The 21,778-nt window shown below is 43.6% G+C and overlaps 1 protein-coding gene across 3 annotated transcripts in view; it reads right to left on the minus strand.

Moving 5' to 3' along the window:
* The window catches only part of AMOTL1 (angiomotin like 1), a 135,647-nt gene that overhangs the window by 98,446 nt on the left and 15,423 nt on the right, over positions 1 to 21,778 (minus strand). The window contains exon 1 of one of the 3 annotated variants that reach the window (XM_054015622.1): positions 10,317 to 10,489. The exons of 1 other annotated variant lie outside the window; for it this stretch is intronic. Coding sequence is in view for 1 of the 2 variants with exons in the window: in XM_054015621.1 (XP_053871596.1) it covers positions 10,205 to 10,253 (49 nt within the window). In the remaining variant the exon portion in view is untranslated. Of the gene's footprint in view, positions 1 to 10,204; positions 10,490 to 21,778 lie in introns of those variants that run through there. One more of the 3 variants, XM_054015621.1, reaches the window with a different exon arrangement.

Consider the following 21,778-nt stretch of genomic DNA (forward strand, 5'->3'; position numbering starts at 1 on the left):
AATTTTAAGTTGCCACTTTGCTTGTCAGTAACATGAAATGCCAATGATCATACTGTCTCATGTCAATGTTGCTACTCTGAGATAGAAAATTAAGGATTATACATTCTGGAGAGTGGAAATGCAGGAAACTCTCATTGAAACATTGAAATATAGAGGATGACATAGAGCCTGCAATTCAAGGAATGGGCAGCACCTGTTTTGTCAATACAGTTAAGGGGCAATTGGCATTTTCATTACATTATATATTCTGATCTTCAGGCCATAAAAAACTTTGCTCCAAGCTAAACTTGCCATGCAAGGTGTTCAAGCAGGAAAATATTTTTAATTGAAATGAAACTATTCATATATCAAACTGCTTCAATTTACAGGACAAATATTTGCAGAATTCCAATCCAAGGTATGCTTCACTGTGTTAGTCCCTTCAAAAATTATTATATTTTCAGGTGTCAGAAATTACCCAGCACAATTAATTTCACTTAGGGGTTGCCAAAGGGAAAAAGAAATTAAAAAAAAAAGTTCAAATATTACACAACCTGACATTTACAGTGCAAATATTTGTAATGAAAAATAATGATATAAAGTGAGCACTGTACAATTTATATTCTGTGCTGTAATTGAAATCAATGTTTCAAAATGTAGAAAAATATCCAAAAATATTTATAATAAATTTTAATTGGTTTAAATTGTTTAACAGTGCAATTAAAACTGCAATTAATTGTGATTCATTTTTTTAATCGAGTTAATTTGTTTTGAGTTAATCGCTTGAATTAACTGAGATTAATTGACATCCCTAGTCACAACAGATAATCCAAAGGATCTTTCCATGGAAGATTATCCCAAACAATGTATTTCTAAAATGCTGCATTGTAAAAAGATCATGGGCAGCCCGTGAACCGCTGGCTCGGGGAGGCTAGCCCCTGGCCCCACGTCTTCTGCCCAATGCCCCACCCCCACTGGAGCCCAAAGGCCCCCCTTCCCATGGCCACCAGCCCCCCCACCCCAACCCCGGGCCTCCCGAGCACCCCAGCCCCAGAGCGCCAGGCGGGCGGGAGGTGCGGCCACCAGCCCCAGAACGCCAGACTGGCAGTGTGGCCCCTAGCTCCCCCAGCCAGAGCGCCGAGTTGGCGGCGTGGCCCCCAGCTCCCTGAGCCCCGGAGTGCCGGGCAGGGGCGCTGCCTGCCCCCAGCTCCAGGCAGGCGGGCTGCTGGTCCCCAGCTCCCCCAGCCCCGGAGGGAGCCTGGGAGCGGAGTGCGGGCGGGGCCATGCAGGGCTGTTTGGGGCATGCAATATCCACCGCACATGTGAAAGATCACATAACTCCTGTGAAAGACACTGCACAGAGTCATGCTACCTGTCATCAGGAGACTTAGTTAATAAGAAAGTGGTAGGGATCTCAAAATATGACATGCATGTCTGTGCAGGGAAAGGCATGGCAACTGCATTGCAGTGATGATACACTTATAGAATGGAATGGCATGACATAGGCAACCTAATTGAAAAGACACATAATATGCATGCCAATAAATACGGCAATATCTGTTATTGTTTAGATGAAGCAATTGCCCATTCTTTCTGATGTGGGACAAAATTCTTTTCCTGGCTCATCAGTGTAAATCTGGCGTTACTCCGCTGCCTTAAGTGGATTTATTCCAGATTTATGCCTAAGAAACAAAAAGTAGGATTTGATGTTATAAAAAAAATATTAAAAAGAAACTGTGCTCATTTGCTCCTCGCACATTTCTGACATTTCAAAAGATGATGTCCAATGAATTTACATGTAGATTTATTCTTGGGGAGAGGTGATTTTTTTTTTCTTCAATTTAACTCTGCTGCTCTGAGTGGATTGAGGACTGTTCCCCTTTAATATTCAGGAAACAAATGGAAACCAGATTATATCTGTCCCAAAGCTGCCAAATAAAATGTTTTATTAAAACAAAATCTTCCTGGGATTTTCCCAAATCCACAAAATATTCCTGAGTGCAAAAGTTTCCACTGGGACTATTACATTAGCAGATAGGCTACAGCTACACTGCAAAAAAAAAACAAAAACCGCATGGCAGTGAGTCTCAGAGCCCAGGTCAACTGACTTGGGCTTCCAGGACATGTGCTGCGGGGCAAAAAATAGCAGTGTAAACATTCCCTCTCAGACTTGAGCCCAGGCTCGGAAACCCAGCAAGAGGAATGGGTCTTAGAGACGAGGCTGCAGCCCGAATGGGAACACCTACACTGCTATTTTTAGCCCTGTAGCGTGAATCCCGTAAGCCTGAGTCACGGGGTCTGAGACTCACTGCGTGGTGGGGAAGGGGGGATTTGCAGTGCAGACATATCCATATATGTATCCAGCCATCTCCCTAATTCCTCTAGCTATAAGGATGCTGTAAAGTGAAAGCTATTTCCACTTGAAAGCTGGAGTAACATTTTACCAGCTCAGGCCTTTAAAGTGCAGGTCTGCTCTGAAAAGTGGCTGTATAAGAAATGGCATTGTGGGGCACTAGACTTTTGTTTAATGGATTCCTGATCAAACCTGCAGAGTTCATATACAAAAAAAATATACTCTTCCCTGCCTGCCAGCCCCACAAACTCAGCCGGTGCTCTGAGAGTCCAGTGGAGCTCTTTCTGTCTTACACATCATCACTTAATAAACACTCTGTCTTCAGCTACACCTGCTTTTCAATCCCGCTAGCCTTCAAGCACATGCACCCACACATCCCCAACTACATTTGAAGACAATGGGATTATAAATGGTTTAAATAAGGGCCTGCAGCTATGGATGAGGCATGAGTTTCAAAGCCTTTCAGAGAGCTGGTTGGGATTGGCAGGGTGGCAGCTAGGAAATAAACACAACTTTTTACATATAAACTGACCACATTTTATTAGGAATCATTGTAACAGAACAAAATATAGAACCCCATGATGCCATTTTTATGGCCACTTTTCAGAACTGCACTTTAAGTCATACGTCGCTCAGGCTCCACAACAATCGATCATGAAAAAGCCAGGAAATGTCAGAATTTTTTTTGCTTCCTGCCCCAGCCATTGTTTACTATTGGGCAGATTCTGACACTTTATTCCACCGAGTAGCACACTTGACTCCTCTGTAGTTCAACTGAAGTCAAAGGAATTATGCATGGAGTACAGAGATCGCATTCCGGCTTTACGCTAGCTATCTATTGTTATAGCAGAAGTTACCAGTTGGCACTATTACAGTCTTACAAGTATTTTTTTTTCCTTTGAGTGCTAGTAGTGTACACTCTGTGCAGTATGCTACATTGTTAGTTTCGAGATGAAGATTTCTTTCAGGGGGAACTAGTGCAAGCCACAAGGGAGCTTGCTCTCTGCCTTAATCCCTCTAATTAGAGTCAGTTCTTGAGGCAGAGTTGCTTCCTGGGAACAGGGCATTGATGTGGGGCTGATTCCTGAAAGAGACAATTGCCTGCATATTGTTTGACCACCTCTGTTTCAGGTTTGCTGTATATGAGCAACTAAAGAAAATTATACTAAGAAAATACCCAGACTCCATGTCACTGATTTCTCCTACAACAGGAAACTGATTTACAAGGCCCCAAAATCTGCTACCTATTTAGTTGGGGTCACACCCATAGTGCATTAGTCACTCTGCAAACAGAAGAAAGCAGAGACCCTGCTCCAAAGAGCTTACAGTCTAAAAAAGACAAAGATAGAATAGGATGGTGGAAAGTGATGCAACACACAAGCAAGGGGCCTGATTTTTCCACCTCATGCAGTGAACATATACACTGAACTCAATGCACAACAAGGTACTAATCAGAGTGAGCAGAAGGTGGCAGAATGTGGCCCTAAAAGATCAGGGTAATAGCAGGTGCATGGCCTACTTTTTACAAGTTTGGCCATTTGCTAAGTTACACAAAATTCTCCCCCTCCTCACTCTGTCATGCAACTCCCCCATCTTCCCCTCACAGCAACCTTCGCTTCAGTCTCAGCCATCTGGCTGATTGCTAAACCAATCATTGCCCTGGTTTTTATATTATATAACGTTTGCATATAGAAGGCTGAGCGGGAAGCCCCCCTCCCCGCCAGCTCTCCCTTGTTAAAGGGCGGGCAGCAGAACACTCTAGTTACGCTTCTGTCCCCTTTACTGTTTTCTCCCTACCTCTTCCCTTTCATGGTATTTTCTGTGCCAATAATGAAGTCCCAGCTCCTTACACTATAATAGCTCTCCCCTGCCCTGAGTCCCACCTTATTCCTCATTCTTCCCCAGCTTGCTCTGTGGGAGCTCTGTCCTCCTCTCTGGGACTTCTGTTCTCCATTTTCTATGCTTTCAACATCTCTCCCCCTTGTCCTCACAGGCCTCCGCTCGTTCCTGCTCTCCATTCTCCAACCTACATCTCTTTTCCTCCCCATCTCTCTCCTTCCTATATATTCCACACTCCTTGCCAGCATTCTCCCTCCAATCTTACCCTCTCTCTTCCACTCCCTCTCTCACGCGCACACATACACACACGCGTGCGCACACACACACTCCTACTTCTGACTTTCCTACCATACACCACCCTCTCTCCCCATACCAGTAAGTCAGTATTCAGCCACACTGGCCACCTTCTCTCTTTGCAGGCCCATGCATGAAGATGAGTTCCTCCATTATGGGATCCCCACCCAAAACAGCTGCCTCCTCTCCCTCTTGTTGCTCAGTGGTTGGCCCTTATGCCCCATATCCTCTCTTCTCTTCCACAGAACCTCTCATCACAACCTCTGCAGGGCCCTGCTTTCACACCATGAGAACAGTCTCCTGTTACCAGTTACAGCGAAGCCCTCAGAATAGGTCTGGCTGGTATCTAGCTGCCAAGTACTAGTAGGATATACACAGGCTATTCCGTCTCAGTTCGAGCCCCGAAGGCAAGTTTGTCTGGGGGTCTAAACCCATGCATAAGCCACTTATGATTTAAGCCAATCTCTATCATCATCAAAACACATTTCAGGAATGGAAGAATCTGACTTGTCATGTATTGTGCTACAGATTATCCTTTTTGGATAAACCACATTCCCTTTTGAGAGTTAGTTAGTCCCAAACTGGTAGATGTGGTGTGCTGGAGAACCCCACCCAAACAATCCAGTTAAGCCACAAATCCAAATCTCTAGATCAGGGGCAGCTCTAGCTTTTTTGCCGCCCCAAGCACGGCAGGCAGGCTGCCTTTGGCGGCTTGCCTGTGGGAGGTCCCCGGTCCCGCAGATTTGGCGGCATGCCTGCGGGAGGTCTGCCGGTCCCGCGGCTTTGGCGTACCCGCTGCCAAAGCACCTCCGAATCCATGGGACTGGGGACCTCCGGTAGGCAAGCCACCGAAGGCTGCCTGACTGCTGCCCTCGCAGGAACCGGCAGGGCGCTCCCCGTGGCTTGCCGCCCCAGGGACACGCTTGGAGCGCTGGTGCCTGGAGCCACCGCTGCTCTAGATCCACTGATTTTGGTGAAGTTACACCAGCATAAAACTGACGTAGAAGGTGAAGAAACAGGCCCTACAGGTTTTTTTTAAAACCACATATTACAAAATGTATCCATAGATATTCCAGAGAAAATATCTGACACCATATTTGGGTCTTCAGCGTGTGCTACACAAATACACAAAATATTCTGTGTGCTGAATGCCACAGATTCACAGGAGTCTTCAACGTATTGGGCCAAATCTTCCATATGACACCAGCACAGAATTTGACCCATTCATTTTAACATTTCATTCCAGGTCCCCTCCAAAGCTTGGCTGGCTGGCTCTCATTTGGCTGAAAATGCTCCAGCATTCACCATGTTGTGACATCACATCCAGTGCCAATACTCACAACCCCTTGTGGGTATTGGCACTGACTCACATAGGATGAGAAAAGTTATATTTTAAAAGTATGTGACATGGGATTGGAATGGGGTTTTGCATTTCCATTATTTAATATCTTTTGGGATAGAAGATAAAAAATATTACTAAACTGGGCCTATAACTAGAGCAAGAGTACCTAGTTTAGAGTTTTTTATCTGAAGATCACAAAGGGGATAAGTACCACTATCCTCCTTTCACAGAAGGGGAAACTGAGGGAGACAGAGATGACTGGACTTGTCCACCGTCGCCTAGCTGGCCAGTGGCACAGCCAGGCATAGAACCCCGAGCACCTATCCAGTGCCCTATCCACTTGACCACACTGCCTCCCAACACATCACTGACCTGACCCTGCTACTACTATTTATTATTTGTATTACAGTAGTGTCCAGAGGCCCAGACTACGATCAAAGCCCCAGTGTGCCAGGTGCTGTACAATCCCTATAGGCCGATTCCATGCACAGTGGGTTTCCCTGGGAACGTGGCCAATTATGTTCTGCCTATTTACATTCCCTCAGCTGGATCAGTGTACTTCACCTCCTGTACTAAAATGTTATGCAAGACTGCTGTGCTCTGTTATACAGCTACTATTTTTCCACCTCAGAAGTATCTGCATTTTTAATGACCCGATCACTATAAAGTTACCTCCTACAGATATAGTGAAGCTTAATCTGCTAATGATTGTAAAGTGCTTTTAGATCTTTAGTTTAAAGTTGCTGTAGAATTATTATTAGCTCTGACATCACAATAGGGTGCATGCTGGAGCATCACAGATGGGCAGGAGCATGGTACTGCAATTTAAGTGGGACTGGGAAAAAAAAAAAAAAAGAGGAGACTTTAATGTAACTAGAGGGTGAAACCCCCCTTTACATTTGCTATTTGGAGCACTCAACACACAATCACTTTTTTTGATAAAGTATTTACAGGACACCTTTAAAATAAAGAACTTTTCAAATAATTAACTCTTTTTGTTAATTGCAACATAGCTGTCATAAATAAACCCCTCAAATTTCCACACAGACAATGTAAAAGGACCCCATTCAATTTAAAAATCACTCTCTCTCTCTGAAAGGCTTCTTGTTTTTTTTTACCTACTATTGTAAAACACCTAAGATTATTATAAAGTATATTATATACTTATATATTATAAATACACTATAAAGTATTACTATAAATACTACCATGATCAGGGCCTTACAAATGCATTGATAGACAGATTAGATAGAACTGAGAATTTGCTCTGTGCATTTGACAGCACCTACTGAATAATCATTTGCACTGTTTCCACTGTATAGCCACTAAGTCAATTTCCACTATTGTTCTTGTGGGTCTTTCATACAGCAAGGGGAAAGATGTTTTAAAATAGGAAAATGTAAAACCACAATAACTGGCAGCGGGACTTGTAATTTCAGATTCTAAACCTGCCTCAATTTAATTGTTTTCTTCTTTAAACTGACTAGGTTTCCCACCTATGCATCCTTTATATACAGTTTTATCTTCATTCTTTCCTGTGGTGCATTAGTATGTTTCACGATTCTCTAATAAAGTGTAACCTAAATACAAAAGCTTCTTAGACCAGCTCCTTCTCCTCCCCCAGCTCACCCCCCCCATGCATGCCTGCAAAAGAAGAAAATATCCTACTTATGTATCTCCTCTGACTTCAAAAAACCCTTACATGCATATTCCCCTTGTCTGATACTGTACTTTAAACTCTCATTAAAATTGCTAAACACAAGCATCCAGAAAGACAAATTCTAATCTACATGTGCTCTAAAGGCTCCTATCTCTTTGGCTTCACCAACTGTTTAATGATTGCTGAGTGTTTTCAAACATTTTCACTTCTAGTGCAGGATGCTTGATTGAACAATTATTATTGTCACTTTAATCACACCTCAGTAATTAAACTGTTTCAAAGAAAGGAGTCTGTTAACACTTCTTGCACTGATGGCCTAAACCACTTTAAACTACAATGGATAGTGCACATTTCTGATGTATATTGAGAAGAGTATTACAAGTGGCATAGGGTTCTTTTTAATAAGGGACTTTTAAGGGACACATCACTACCCACAGATATTTAATTCCTTAGCCTTAAAGTTCGGATGGAAATAGTTTCAGTGTTCGCTAATAAAGTTTAACCAAAACACCCATCAAACACTTGACATATTCCACCTTAAAAGAAAACTGGAAACATAATTATAGGACTTGATGGAATCTCCATCATCGGGGATTTTTAAGAGTAGATTGGACAAACACCTGTCACAGATGATCCACTCTAGATAATACTTAGTCCTGCCTTGAATGCAGGGGACTGGACTAGATGACCCTCGAGGTCACTTCCAGTTCTATGATTCTATGACTTAGACAGTCATTTCTTTACTGTCTCTAAACTATTTTTAAGACGGTAAATGCACAGAAATCATTTGTGTTGCTTTGGAAGGTTTTAAAAACGATTGTTTCATAAGAACAGCCATACTGTGTCAGACCAATGGTCCATCTAGCCCAGTATCCTGTATTCCGACAGTGGCCAATGCCAGGTGACCCAGAGGGAACAAACACAACAGGTAATCATCAAATGATCCATCCTGTGTTGCCCATTCCCAGCTTCTGGCAAACAGAGGCTAGGGACACTGTAGAGCACGGTTTTGCATCCCTGCCCATTCTGGCTAATAGCCATTGATGGACCTATCCTCCATGAACTTATCTAGTTCTTTTTTGAACTATAATCTTGGCCTTCACAACATCCTCTGGCAAAGAGTTCCACAGGTTGACTGTGTGTTGTGTAAAGAAATACTCCCTTTTGTTTGTTTTAAACCTGCTGCCTATTAATTTCATTTGGTAAGCCCTAGTTCTTGTGTTATGAAGAGTAAATAACACTTCCCTATTCACTTTCTCCATACCAGTCATGATTTTATAGACCTCTATCATCTACCTTAATCGCCTCTTTTCCAAGTTGAAAAGTCCCAGTCTTATTAATCTCTCTTCATATGGAAGCTGCTCCATACCCCTAATAATTTTTGTTTCCCTTTTCTGAACCTTTTCCAATTCCAATATATCTTTTTTGAGATGGGGCGACCACATCTGCATGCAGTATTCAAGATGTGGGTGTAACATGGATTTATATAGAGGCAGTATGATATTCAATAAACATGGAGTCTCTCTCTGCAGAATTTAGGATTACCTAGCTCTAACACTGCATTAAACCTAAAGACAACATATAAATCATCTGAAAAATAAACAGTGTTGCTGCTTCTTCATGTTAAGTACCACCCCTATCCCAGGCAGCATGCACATGTGGTGGGACTCCCAGCTCCCTGACAGCAGCCCCTATGAATTAATGTACCCGTGTCGCTTTCCCTACACCGCCGTCTGGTGTCTGTCCGTACAGAGTTCCAGCATTGAGCCAGCTGAGGATCAGGCCCCAACTTCTAGAGTTGTTTGCCCAGAACCTTCAAAGGTTCTTTTTTTCAATGCAACTCTTTCAAATTATCACCCGACTCATTAAAAGTATTTTCTGGAGGGTTTATCTAACTGCCCTATTTCTGACTGTACCATGGAACAAAGACCGAATTGCTGAACCAGGCTGCAGAAGTACAGTACATCTGTATCGACTGATTGTAGAACCGGTATCAGAACATGCACGGTATGCCCCGAATTCTGGTTACTCAGCACAGCTTTCATATAAGCATGTGGCTTATAAGCTTTTCTCTGTTTGAAAGCCCCCTAAGGCAGCGATTCTTAAACTGTGGGATGGGACCCCAAAGTGGGTCATGGGGTCGCCAGGGCTGGCTTAGACCTCAAGCCCAAGTCCAAGGGCTTCAGCCCTGGGCAGCACGGCTAAGGTTAGAGGCCCCCTGCCTGGGGCTGAAGCCCTTGGGCTTTGGCCTCCCAGCCTAGGGCAGTGGGGTTTTTGCTTTGCCCCCTCCACCTGGGGTGACGGGGCTTGGGCGGGCTCAGGCTTCAGTCTCCTCTCCTGGGGTCCTGTAGTAATTTTTGTTGTCAGAAGGGGGTCACAGTGCAATGAAGTTTGAGAACCCCTGCACTAAGGCACCCTCTCAATCTCTCTCTCCCAACCTTTTTTCCCCTTCTCCAGTCTGCTCCACTATCAAGCACTAAGCGAGGCGGCAGGCAGCTCTGACTTAAGGAATCTCAGACATTGCAACCATATGTCAGCCTCTTTCAGGGAAAAGCGAACTCACTTGACTACCCAGTCGCTGTTTACATCCAAAATAAAGCCCCAAAGCTGCAATCAAAGACTTCAACCCTTCCGCGGTGCCCCCCATAGTCTCCCATGCTCTGTTAAAGGAGATCACATGGAGCAAGTGGCTTTTGCAATTCCCCCCTCGCCCCGCAAATAAGTCTGTGTTTATTACCTTTCACTGCTTGCTCAGAAGTTCCCGGCAGAAACTTTGCAATCCGCATGAGGCTACCATGGCTAGTTTTGTCCCCACCAAAAAAAAAAAAAAAATAGCATAAAGCGGCTACCGTGCAAACGTGCTGCTTGACATGATGTGTAGAAAACGGATCGAGATGCAGTGGAAAAACTCAGATCCAGGACACAACAATCAGCCCCATTCACACTGGAATGAAAGGAATGTCAGAGCTTTACCTACTGCCCAAAGCATGGTAGTCTCTGCTGGGTCCTAATGTTGCACCATGTATTCAGCGAGAGTTCAGTCCCAAGCAGACTGTGCTGAGCGGGATAGGGGCTGGCATCGAAACGGTAACACTACACTGTCCTCCAACACACGCGCGCGCGCACACACACACACACACACGCCGATGGGCTACCAGGTCCTAGTGCACCCGGAGTAAAGCAGGACAGATCGAATTCAGTAAGCGAAGTCTCTGGCAGCGAATGCAGTGCTGGCACAGCAGAGCCTGCTGGTGGTCGAAAAGCAGCATATTCCCCTGTAGCAGGAGTTTGGAGATTTTTAACTGCGGTTTCATCTAAAGCTCTTTAGGATTTTATTCTAGGGCATAAAAACACATTGAAACAGCTTTAAGCAACCGCTTAAGGGAGTGACAAACTACTTGGTGGTCTTCTAGTGAAGATGGAGCCGAGTCATGCTCAACACACAGGGGGGCGGTCTGATAATTTCTAATTAGAATGGTCTCTTGTGCAAGTTTCTTCTGCCAATAGTTGCACTGGAATGGATCAAACTGAATCTATCCCTCAGGGCCGGCTCCAGGCACCAGCTTACCAAGCAGGTGCTTGGGGCGGCCACTTCGGAGAGGGGCAGCATGTCCAGCTGTTCGGCGGACAGTCCCTCACTCCTGCTCGGAGCGAAGGACCTCCCGCCGAATTGCCGCCGCAGATCGCAATCGCCATCGTGGCTTTTTTTTTCTTTTTCGTTTGGTTGCTTGGGGTGGCCAAAACCCTGGAGCCAGCCCTGCTATCCCTGAAGGCAATTTAAGATTATTTTGAATATAAAATAAATAAAATCAAATTTCATTCAATTTTTGTTGATTTGGGGGTTATAAAATAAAAATAAATAAATTAATGGAGATATCCCATCTCCTAGAACTGGAAGGGACCTTGAAAGGTCATTGAGTCCAGCCCCCTGCCTTCACTAGCAGGACCAAGTAGTGATTTTGCTCCAGATCCCTAAGTGGCCCCCTCAAGGATTAAACTCACAACCCTGGGTTTAGCAGGCCAATGCTCAAACCACTGAGCTATCCCTCCCCTTGCTAACTGTTTATTTTTAAATCTCACCTTCCCACAATCCTGCCCCCCTCGTCTCTGGAAGCCACTCTGCAGTTCCATTTCTCAAAACAGTCACTTGCCAAACAGGAACCTTCAGAGATCCTTACACTAAAATATGCCTGACATCAGATTTCTGCAAACTTCAGGGCCTGCTTCACTGGGTATCTCCTTTTGAAGGAGGTAAAGAGTAGGATTCCTGCAGCATGTGATCCCCGCTTTCCTCTCCCTACTGATTCCAAGGAATGGCATAAATCAATTAAAATATTGCTTGTTAAGGCGATGCTGGTTTATTAATACCCCAATCCTGCAAACACTTATGGAACTTTAGGATAATAAAGGTAAACTGCTACATAAGTGTTTGCAAGATGAGGGCTCATTAGTGTACATCCTGGCTATGTTCAGGCCTTGAGATGGTCATAGAGTAATCACAAATAATTTGCATCAATGAGTTTTTAATCTCATCAGGAGCTGAAGAAGGTCTTATCCAAAGTCCGTTGAAATCAATGGAAACGCTCCCATTCACTTTAATGAGAACTAAAGGACTCACAAATACATTTTCCCACTATTCAACCAGCTGCATAAATGGCCCAGCAATATTCAGCAAATTACTTTTTTATCAATCAGCAAGTAATTCAATAATTATATATATATATATATATATATATATATATTTTATACATTCATAATTCAGTAATAATTTTCTCCAGTAGTCATCTGTCCTTACTTGAGACCCCCATTCATGAACCTCATCCTCCAGGTAACCACACTTCTTTCAATTCAATAGTATTGTATTGTCATGACAATTTAGACAATGGTTGCCAAAGTATAAAAAGACAGGACACCCAGATCTCTGGTAAAGGCAGGCATGGTGGGCCTGATTCTCCTCCCAGAATTAGGAGTACCTCCATTCAAATCAATATTGTGACACAGGTGTAAACCACTGGCAGCAGAATCAGGCCCAGGATACAGTTGTTTCACCTGGCTGTATTTGCCATTGCCCATAGCTGAATTGGTGTCAGGCTGCTATGTTGCACGGCCCTGTCTCTTCCATTTTTTGCCTTCGGTCTAGGATTATGCACAGTTTTTCCTCATTGCTTTTCATAATGGAAAGTCTTCTCATGTTTGATAATTTGAGGTGGTATCATTCTTGCATTCCTTCCTCTTTTAGACAGTGGAGTATAAACAGTCCTTCTTTTTCTCTTTTTACCTTTTGCTTGAACAGATGCACCTCTCCAGATGTATATTTTCTATTACCTCCACCTTATCGTCACCACCGACTCTGTGTTTAGTAAGAGTCTATCTTAGTTTTGCATGTTATATTGTGAGAAAATAGTCACTAGTTCTGTACATGCATCAGTTACAATCTACCATATTTTGGTCTATTCTTCTTAGTAACTTCTAGATATTGGTGTTTCAGCGTTTTTGCTTGAGCAGTGATCATGGTTCACATTGGGATAAGGTTCTTTCTTCTCTTGATTTTATTACTTTGTTGGACGCAAGGGTGTGAAGCTCACTTGTCCTAGGCACCCGTGTTAATTAATTTTTCTTCACACCTTAAAGTGTGGTAATACTCTGCAAAAGATTGTGTAAATATGATGCAATGCTTCCTGTTTAATTGAAAGCCTGTGATTTGGAAGTCAAGCTACTAGTAATAAAGATTCTGCAGGCCCAATTCTATGGAGTTCTCACTCATTTAATATGATCTTTTCAAGTGAATAAGGCAGAGACTAGAGCTCACACATCTGTGTAACTGGAGGTTGTACTGTGGGATTGCACAGGTGATGGCACATGACTGGGTTGCACAGGTGTAACTGGGGGGAAAATCTAGTCCTGCAAATGGCATGAAGCTACTATTCTCTTGGTGATACATAAGTCAAGACAGAGTCGTGCTCATTCTCACTTAGCTGTGTTGACTAACATCCCAATAGACGTAAAAAGCAGAAAAAGCTTCATCACCAAAGTCACAGATCACAGGGAACAGATCTGTTGAGCAAGAATGTCCCATTTTTACATGGTCACTTTTTCAACCATAATCACCATCACTTTCAGATTTTTGTTTTAAGTGGTTAGGGTACCAACATGGGAGACCTGGGATTCCTTGTTCCAGCACAGTCTTCCTGTGTGACTTTGGGCAAGTCACTTAGTGTGTCAACAATGCAAAAATAGAATAAAATAAAAAATAATAAAATAACCAAAACCCTACAGCAGCAAGTCTCAGAGCCTGGGTTTACAGACTTGGGCTTGTGGTGATAAAAATAGCTGTGTAGACATTCCTGCTTGCGCTGGAGTTGGGCTCTGAAATCAGGCAAGGGGGGTGGGAACATGGCTATTTTTAGTGTCCTAATGCAAGCCCTCTGGGCCCGAGCCTATAGACCTGGACTCTGAGACTTGCTGCTGCAGGAGGTTTTTTTGCCAGTGTAGACATAACATTTGTCTCTCTGTGTTTCAGTTCCCATTTATAAAATGGGGCTAATAGCACTGCCCTACCTCACAGGGATTGTTATGAGGATAAATACATTAAAGATTATGAGGTGCTCACCTGCTGATAGAATGGGGGCCATATAAGTACCCAAGACGGATAGATAAAAACATGTTTTTAGCATGAAAACCAGGGCCTCAGACATTGGTGGTACCTCAGTCACTCATTCACTGCCTATGCACATAAATTTAAGCTCCTGAGGACCAAAGGGTTTTAGTCTAATCCAAGTTACCGCTCAGAGTAGATGGTTTAATGGTTCATTCTGGCCTCAAATTCCATGACATGATGAATACAGCTCTGCCCATGTTTATTACCTTCCACTCCTTCCCCCATCTCAGTGTTCCCCTTTGGTAGTATTCCTATCGTTTATTTGTATTTCAGCAGGGCCCAGAGGCCTCAGCCAACATAACAGTCTGTGCCCCAAAAAGCTTACAGTCTAAAGAGCTAAGACAGACAAAGGGTGGGAGAAAAAGTATCTCTATCATCATCGTCATCCCACTTTACAAATAAGGAATGGTGGCACTAAGAAATTAAGTGACTTGCCCAAGTCACATAGACAGTCAGTGGGAGAGTTAGGCATTGAATCCAGACTTAAAGAGCCCCAGTCCCATGCCCTAAGCAAGACCATTCTTGCTCTTTGTTAGGAAATCCTCTCACACCGGTTAGAATTTCAGTGAAGGATTTGCATTTTGTTAGTATATTTGCACTTTCATTGTCTTGTTAAGCAGCATCCCGAGTGTGCAGATGTGCGGGAGCAGTATAAATAACATTACTGTTATTAAATCCAGGCCCTTCTCCCTGCTGCACAGCTGCCTCCCCACTCGTTTTCCCATAAATCGCTTACTGTACATATTCCTTCATGTCAAGCAGTGGATTTATTGACTGTGCTGGATAGCAGTACTGTAGAAACAGGAAAACAGGAAATTTGTCAGCACACAGTGGTTCTTTGCCATTCAGCACACCAGTTCCACAGGATGCATTCTCATTATGGCTGGAATTATTCATGATTTAACCTCACCAACCCTACCTAAGCAAGCCATTCTGCTGTGGAGTCTGATTGCGAAGTGGGAGAACTACCGGTATGTGGGTGGCTCATGTGGGTATGTGTGAGATTATTTTGTGCTTAGTGCCTTTCATCAGAGGATCTCTAAGCACTGTACAAAGGGGTGCACGCACTCAGCTTTCTGAGGCATGGGGTCAGGCAGGCATACCCCCTTTGTGCCATGTACCTGTACTTAGTGCTGTGCCTTTGCTTTATTTCCTGGCGCCAACATTTCCTATGATATGACTGGATAGTTCCTTCTTTTGTCTCTCATCAGGAGAGACAACACAATGCTAAGGCATGTCTACTTTGAGCTGGGGGCACAAGTTCCAGCTTGAGGAGACATACCCATGGCTAGCTCTGATCATGCTAGCCTGCTAAAAATAGAGTGTAGCTGTCACGTCAAGAGGAGCTAGCTACCCCGAGTATGGACCCATATGCCAGCATGGGTCCATATTCGGGGTGACTAGCCCCTCCCACCACTCACATGGCTACGTTGTACGTTTAGCACGCTAGCTTGATCAGAGCTGGCATGGGTATGTCTCCTCGAGCTGGGAATCACACCCCCAGCTCACAGCGCAGACATACCTCTAGATTTCTCTATTTCATTGCTCCGGCTACCTTTACTCAAGCAAACCCTCCAGTGACTGCAGGATTAGCTCTATCCTAGTAGTTACTTCTACAATGCCTGGAATTTGCAAGGTGCTTTACAAACCCACATAGAAGACAAAGGGGCTGATCCTGGGCTCAGCCCTTGTTCCTATGTGCTACTCTGATTGTGTAGAGGGGCCACAGAGGCACTGCAACAGGCTAGAGGAGAATGGGGTGTGTGCTAGAGATGGGGCTGAGAGGGGAGAATCTCTATAGTGATAAACACTATGGGGATTCTGGGCTCCTCTAGGCTGTAGTGCATTCCATAGGCTACCTGGGTAAGGTTGCTGTAAATTACAGGAGTCCTAGGTGCTGCTCTAATTTCCACTGGGGAGCCCATCACATAATCTGTCCTGGAGTCCCTGCCCTGTAACTTGGACAGGACACAAAGACAGTAACAAACTAGTAGGTTTGGGGGGACAATGAGGAAGGAAGAAGGCAACAATAATAAAATCATTGGATTACTCAGCTCTGGCCTGTGCCTATATTCTATGGTACCATTTAGTATAGAATTGTTCTCTGCATTTGCATATCTTGTAGGCGGCATGGCAGAAGGGATCCTTCCTGTTCCTTGTACAGCTCCTAATAGACTAGGGCTGCTATCTGGATTGCGGCCTTTGGGTGCTATCTTAATATATGTGGGCCAAGATTTTCAAAAACGAGTGTCTGAAGTTAGCCTCCTATATCCCTATTTAGGCATTTAGGTAAGCAGCATGATTTTTAAAAGAGCTGAGCACACAGCAGCTCCCACTACTTTCAAAGATGCAGGATCAGCCTCACAGTACAGTGGCATAAATTCAGAATGATTCCACTGAAGTCAAGAGTTACGCTCAGGCTACACACCATTGTAAATGACAGCTCAAGAGACAAAGTGGTGGGGCGCAATGGATCATGTCCCATATACACATTTGTAAGGAGAGGAAGGATGGTTAGGCATGAACCGGGGATTTGGAAAGTATTCAATTCCTTGCTCTGCTACAGAATTTCTGTGTGATCCTGGGCGAGTCACTTAATCTCCCTGGAGAAATAAACTACCCACCCCATGGAGGCAAATGCTTCTTTCATTTATAATTCTATGAGCCCACTGCAATCAGTGGAGCTACTTGCCTGTAAATGAGGGCAGAATTTGGCCTTGGCTTGTAATGTGCCTATTCATAATCTCTGTAGGTCAAAAGGAGGGTCTCTCTCAAAGCCAATTTAAAAAGGGTAATATAAGTGCTGCCCTTTGCCACTTAATTTGGTTTGATGAAATAGGATGAATTTTTCTTTAGTTACCTTGATCCTGTATTGAATTTTATACAAGCTGAATAAAACTAGATTTGTGGGATTTAACTGAGTCTGGTTACATTAGCCAGAGACTCCTCCGAGCCAGTGTTTAGAAGGGTTTGGTTTGGTGTTTTAGCCTATCCTTACAGGTGCCTTCAAAGAGGATTATCTCCCAGTCCTAATCCATCTTTCTATAGCCCCTTCAACCCACAGTGCATGATCTGGATTGTGTTGAATTTCCGAGGATGATGGTCTCTTTCTGCCTATGTAACTTTGTTTCTCTTTTCCCCCAGACCCTGTATTTTTGGAGACATATTTGCCAGTGCTTTTCAAAGTCCTTCTCTTGTTCAATTCTGTTTTGACTTCACAATGAATTTAGTGGTCGCGAAGGGTGCAAGATTGGAGACTAAAGTTCTCTAGTAGATAATGGGTCTGGTACAGGCCAGCAGTAGCTCAAGCTTCCTCACACCACTTGTCTAATGGAGTTAGAATGTAACCCTTAATGAGGCAAGAGGGTATTTCAGTTCCCATGCCCACTCAGTCTGTGGCCTCTCTGCTGAGGATGCCTATTATGGTCATGTAGACAACAGTCCACTATGAACTGGACTGACGATATCGTCTCATTTCCCATAGGCCCATGCCCAGCCACCTATTGCTAACAAGGGCCCTGGACAGATTTAAGACCAGCAATCTAAAAATGGAAGGCTCTCTAATCTATGAGAGAGAGAGAAAAAAAAAACATCCCCAGATTTCCCACGCATTTCTGCTTTAGTTTGGGGGGGGGGGGGGGGAAGGGGGCAGAGCAAACATTCCCCAAAATGTGACAAATTTTTCCACCCATTTCTAGTGACCCTTCTGCACTGAGTCGTTACCAACCTCCTGGGTCATCTGGAGTCCCCAGTCAGCTCTCTCTTAGTGACTCCCTTTTACTATATAGGTCTGTGATGTTTATTACACCCAGGCTGCAGGCAAGATCACTGAACTCCCGTGGACTCGGCCGTTCTGAACAGTAAGTTCAGCCTGGTATTGATGCTCATTACATTTGAAACCACCCCATGCATGTAACCACATCGACTCCAAATGCAAACAAACAAACACTTATCCCATTCCAGCTGACACTTTGACAACCCCAGATGCCTGCACCCCGTTTTATTTCTTGATTGGGACTGCCACTTCTTATGTTAGGCCAGGCAGCCCACGACTTACAGCCCTGCTAGCATTACCCTCCGCTATACTGTATGTACAGCCAGCCTAAGATAGGAACAACCAAAATAGTCATGGTAAGATGCTCGGACAACAGCATGAACCAAAACGTGGAATTAGAATACCATCTATAAAGAAGAAGTTTCATTGGAGTAAGTAACAAAGATCCATTAAAAAAAGCCTCCTTACCATGTCTCTTGTCCTGCCAGATGGACAGAATGCTATCTGTTCTGATTAGTCACTAACTTCATTTATCCCAGATACACGGCTTGTTTCAGCAGATATTATTTTAACAGTCATCGGCTTCCCTGGAATGTTTTAAATTATGAACGGAGGCACATCCACTTGTGCTCTTCAAGCAGTAGTTCCATAATTGCATCTGCAAAAGGTGTTTAAACAATCTAGCTACCAGATGGCCAGTAAACTCAAAAACTTGGTGAGCATTAAAAGAAATATATTATTGCACTAAATTAATAGCCACTGCAAGATTTTCACTATGGTGACGGCTGTACATATTTATCAGCTCTCCTCCACTGTGCATTTAATGGGCGGCTTTGCAACTACAGAGAGCAAAGTCATCTCTGCACATCTGTTTTTCCAATTTTGCCAAAGAGCTTTCATTTTTCTTTCCTCTAATAATTTGACCTGTTTTGTTTCTGGCAGAGGACTCCGTTAAATGGAGCACTAGCTTCCTGGATTCATTCCAGCAGAGATGAGGTCAAAACAACAAGAAAAAAAAGCAGCTGGTGGCTACTACGCAATGGGAACAAACAGGCTAGGGGTTTTTTTTTTAAAAAATGAAATGGGATTGGATTCCTAGATGTAATGGTTGCACAGGAACAATGTACCACAGAAACTGTATTTCCTGCAATTACAGTAGTTGTAGCATGCCTCCCCTAGTACAGTTAGATAATCACACATGTGTTCAGCTATCAGGAAATCTGGTGCACAGCCTCTAAATTTCCACAGATGTATTAGGTCTTTTACAAAAGCATTCGGATCTGGATTCAGGGAGAGTTAGTTTTCCATCTCAACCCCCCTCCTTCCCCCATTTTATTTTTCCACTTTCATCAAATTTCCATTACTCTATCACAGATTTCTCTGATCCCCTCATGTAGGGAGAGAGCTCTTTCTTCCCACGCATTTTTCCTCATCTGGCCTCTCTTTGCCCTGATATTCAACTATCTTATCCTAAAGCAGCGAACAGACCAATTTCTAGTGACACTTCCAGTTGGGTGTGACTCAGAAGCAGGATGTGGCTGTGGAAGCATCAACTGATGCCCCTGCTTAAGAAACAATCTCTCCCTTGCCTTTCCTTTCTCCAAGACCAAAAATTCCACCTCACAGCTCACCAAGGAGACAATACAACATTCTTCTGCTAGGCTGCAGAGCAAGTGTGAAATGTTCTGTTTTCATCATTTAAAGAACAAAAGGAACACAACAGTCACAGGCGAAATCAGAAGTGCAGAAATCCTGAATTTTGGGAGAGGAGACAGAATGAATGAGAAGAGAGAAGAGTTCATTTTTGGCTAATCATTATGGACCTCTGTCAAAACGATGCTTCCAGTACTTGCTTAACAATTGTTTTAACTTGGGAATGAGAACGGGACACCTCATCTAGTAGCTACATAAGGCCACAATTGTGTCAGATGATGAACACCTCCTGAGGTTTCTCATCACCCTCAGTTCCTATGCTCTTGTGAAAATTGAACGTCCAAAGCTCGTCTCAAGAGATGCCCTTTGTCATGCAGAATCAGACTCATTGATGACTGCTAGGGACAACAGAACTAGTCATCCAAACCAAACCTTTTATGAGGTGTGGGGGGAAACATTGGTTAAACTTTCTTCCCCTCTATTATGTTTCATGCTGGAAGCCAAAAGAACCAAAATACCATAAAGACCATTCTCATGATATTTCAAGCTATATAGGAAGCAGGAAGGACACGAATCTCATGAAAGTGCTTGGAGCACTTCTGTACTGTCTCCCACTACCTGACCATGAGGCTCTCTCTCTCTCACACATGTCTTGCTAAAAAGTCTTTTCCTTCTTCTAAGCTCCAATCTTTCCTTGTTCTTTCATTTTTGCACAGTTGTCTCATACTCTGTTCTGGTTTTATCTAATTTAGATGTGAGATTCTGTCTTACTCTAGGTTTGGAAGGAACAATGGAAACGTAGGGTGCAACTGAAACTACATTTAAGAATAATTTCTGGCCTATAGTATGTTGAATGTTCCCACACAGCCGCTACTCCCCTTCCCACACAAGTGGTCAGATGGGGAGCAGGGACTGGGTGGGAGCACCCTCAACTTGCCAGTTGTATCAGCACACCAGGGGAAGTGATTTGCAATGGGTAGAGGGCTGGCACAGATTATTTCCTTCTCGGAGCAGAAATGGAACCAGGGAGTCCTAGGTCACAATAAAGTTCCTGGTCTATTCCCAGGGCAGCACAATAATGCTCTATCCCTTGCTTAGAGCTTGTGGCAAAGACACAGTTAGCCTAGTTTTGCAGGTCCAAAAGATCTTGCTAGTTGATCATCCAAACTCTCTGCGGTTTCATTTAACCAAATCAGACCTTAGAACTTTTGAGGTTCAGCATCACTAGAGAGGATGTGGTCAAGGGAAGGGCAAGAACAATGACAAAAGGTTTAGAAAGTGAGATCTATGTGGAAAGGTTGCGAGAAACGGGCATGCTCATCTGAGTGGACCCATCTGTAAAGATGTGAGGGATCAATAAGAAAAGCACAGAAGGGAATAGTTGGAATCTGCAGCAGGGCAAGTACATTTTAAGTACTTTGCAGATTTTAGACGTATAAGATCAGTTAGGCAATGGAACAAGCAGCCAAAGGAAGGCTGTTGATATTGCATCACTAGAGATATTCAACACTAGACTAGACACCCATCTAGTATGGATTATTTTTGAATAATCTCAATCCTGACACCAAGCAGACAGAGCTCACAAGAGTTTCCCTATAATCCAAGGAATTGCATGACTGTTATCAATTAGAATAACTGCTTCATCTTATCAACCCTTTTTAGAACTATCTAACGATAATATAGTTTCCATTTAGGCATTGCATTAAGAAGTCCAAACTCTGGGCAACAGAGGTTCACAGTAGAGATGTGTACATGATAAAATGACCATTTTTCTTCTATGCAGTGTTGTTGTAGCTGTGTTGGTGCCAGGATATTCAAGAGAAAAGGTGGGTGCGGTAACAGCTTTTATTGGACCAACTTCTGTTGGTGAGAGACACAAGCTTTTGAGCTTATACAGAGCTCTTCTTCAGGTCTCCTGAAATCGGTTCAATGAAAGATATTACCTCACCCACCTTGTTTCTCATTTTAGTTCTACCTATGGACAACCCTATGTTTTACTTTAGGGTGCTTGTGATCTATCAGTTCCTGTATGTTGTCTCCAAAAGATGTTGCATCTCCATAAAATCCAATCTCCGTACCAGAAATCCAGTATTTCAGAAAAAGGAGTGTATGTTTGCAGCAATACTCAAATCTCAGGCTTCAGAGCATAAAATGATCAATGAAGGAGTCAGGGAAGACATTTCCCCCTAACTACATTGCACAAAACAGTTGGTGCACTGTGAGTG

This window comes from Malaclemys terrapin, chromosome 1 (assembly GCF_027887155.1).
Source record: "Malaclemys terrapin pileata isolate rMalTer1 chromosome 1, rMalTer1.hap1, whole genome shotgun sequence".
In the NCBI taxonomy this organism is placed as follows: Eukaryota; Metazoa; Chordata; order Testudines; family Emydidae; genus Malaclemys; species Malaclemys terrapin.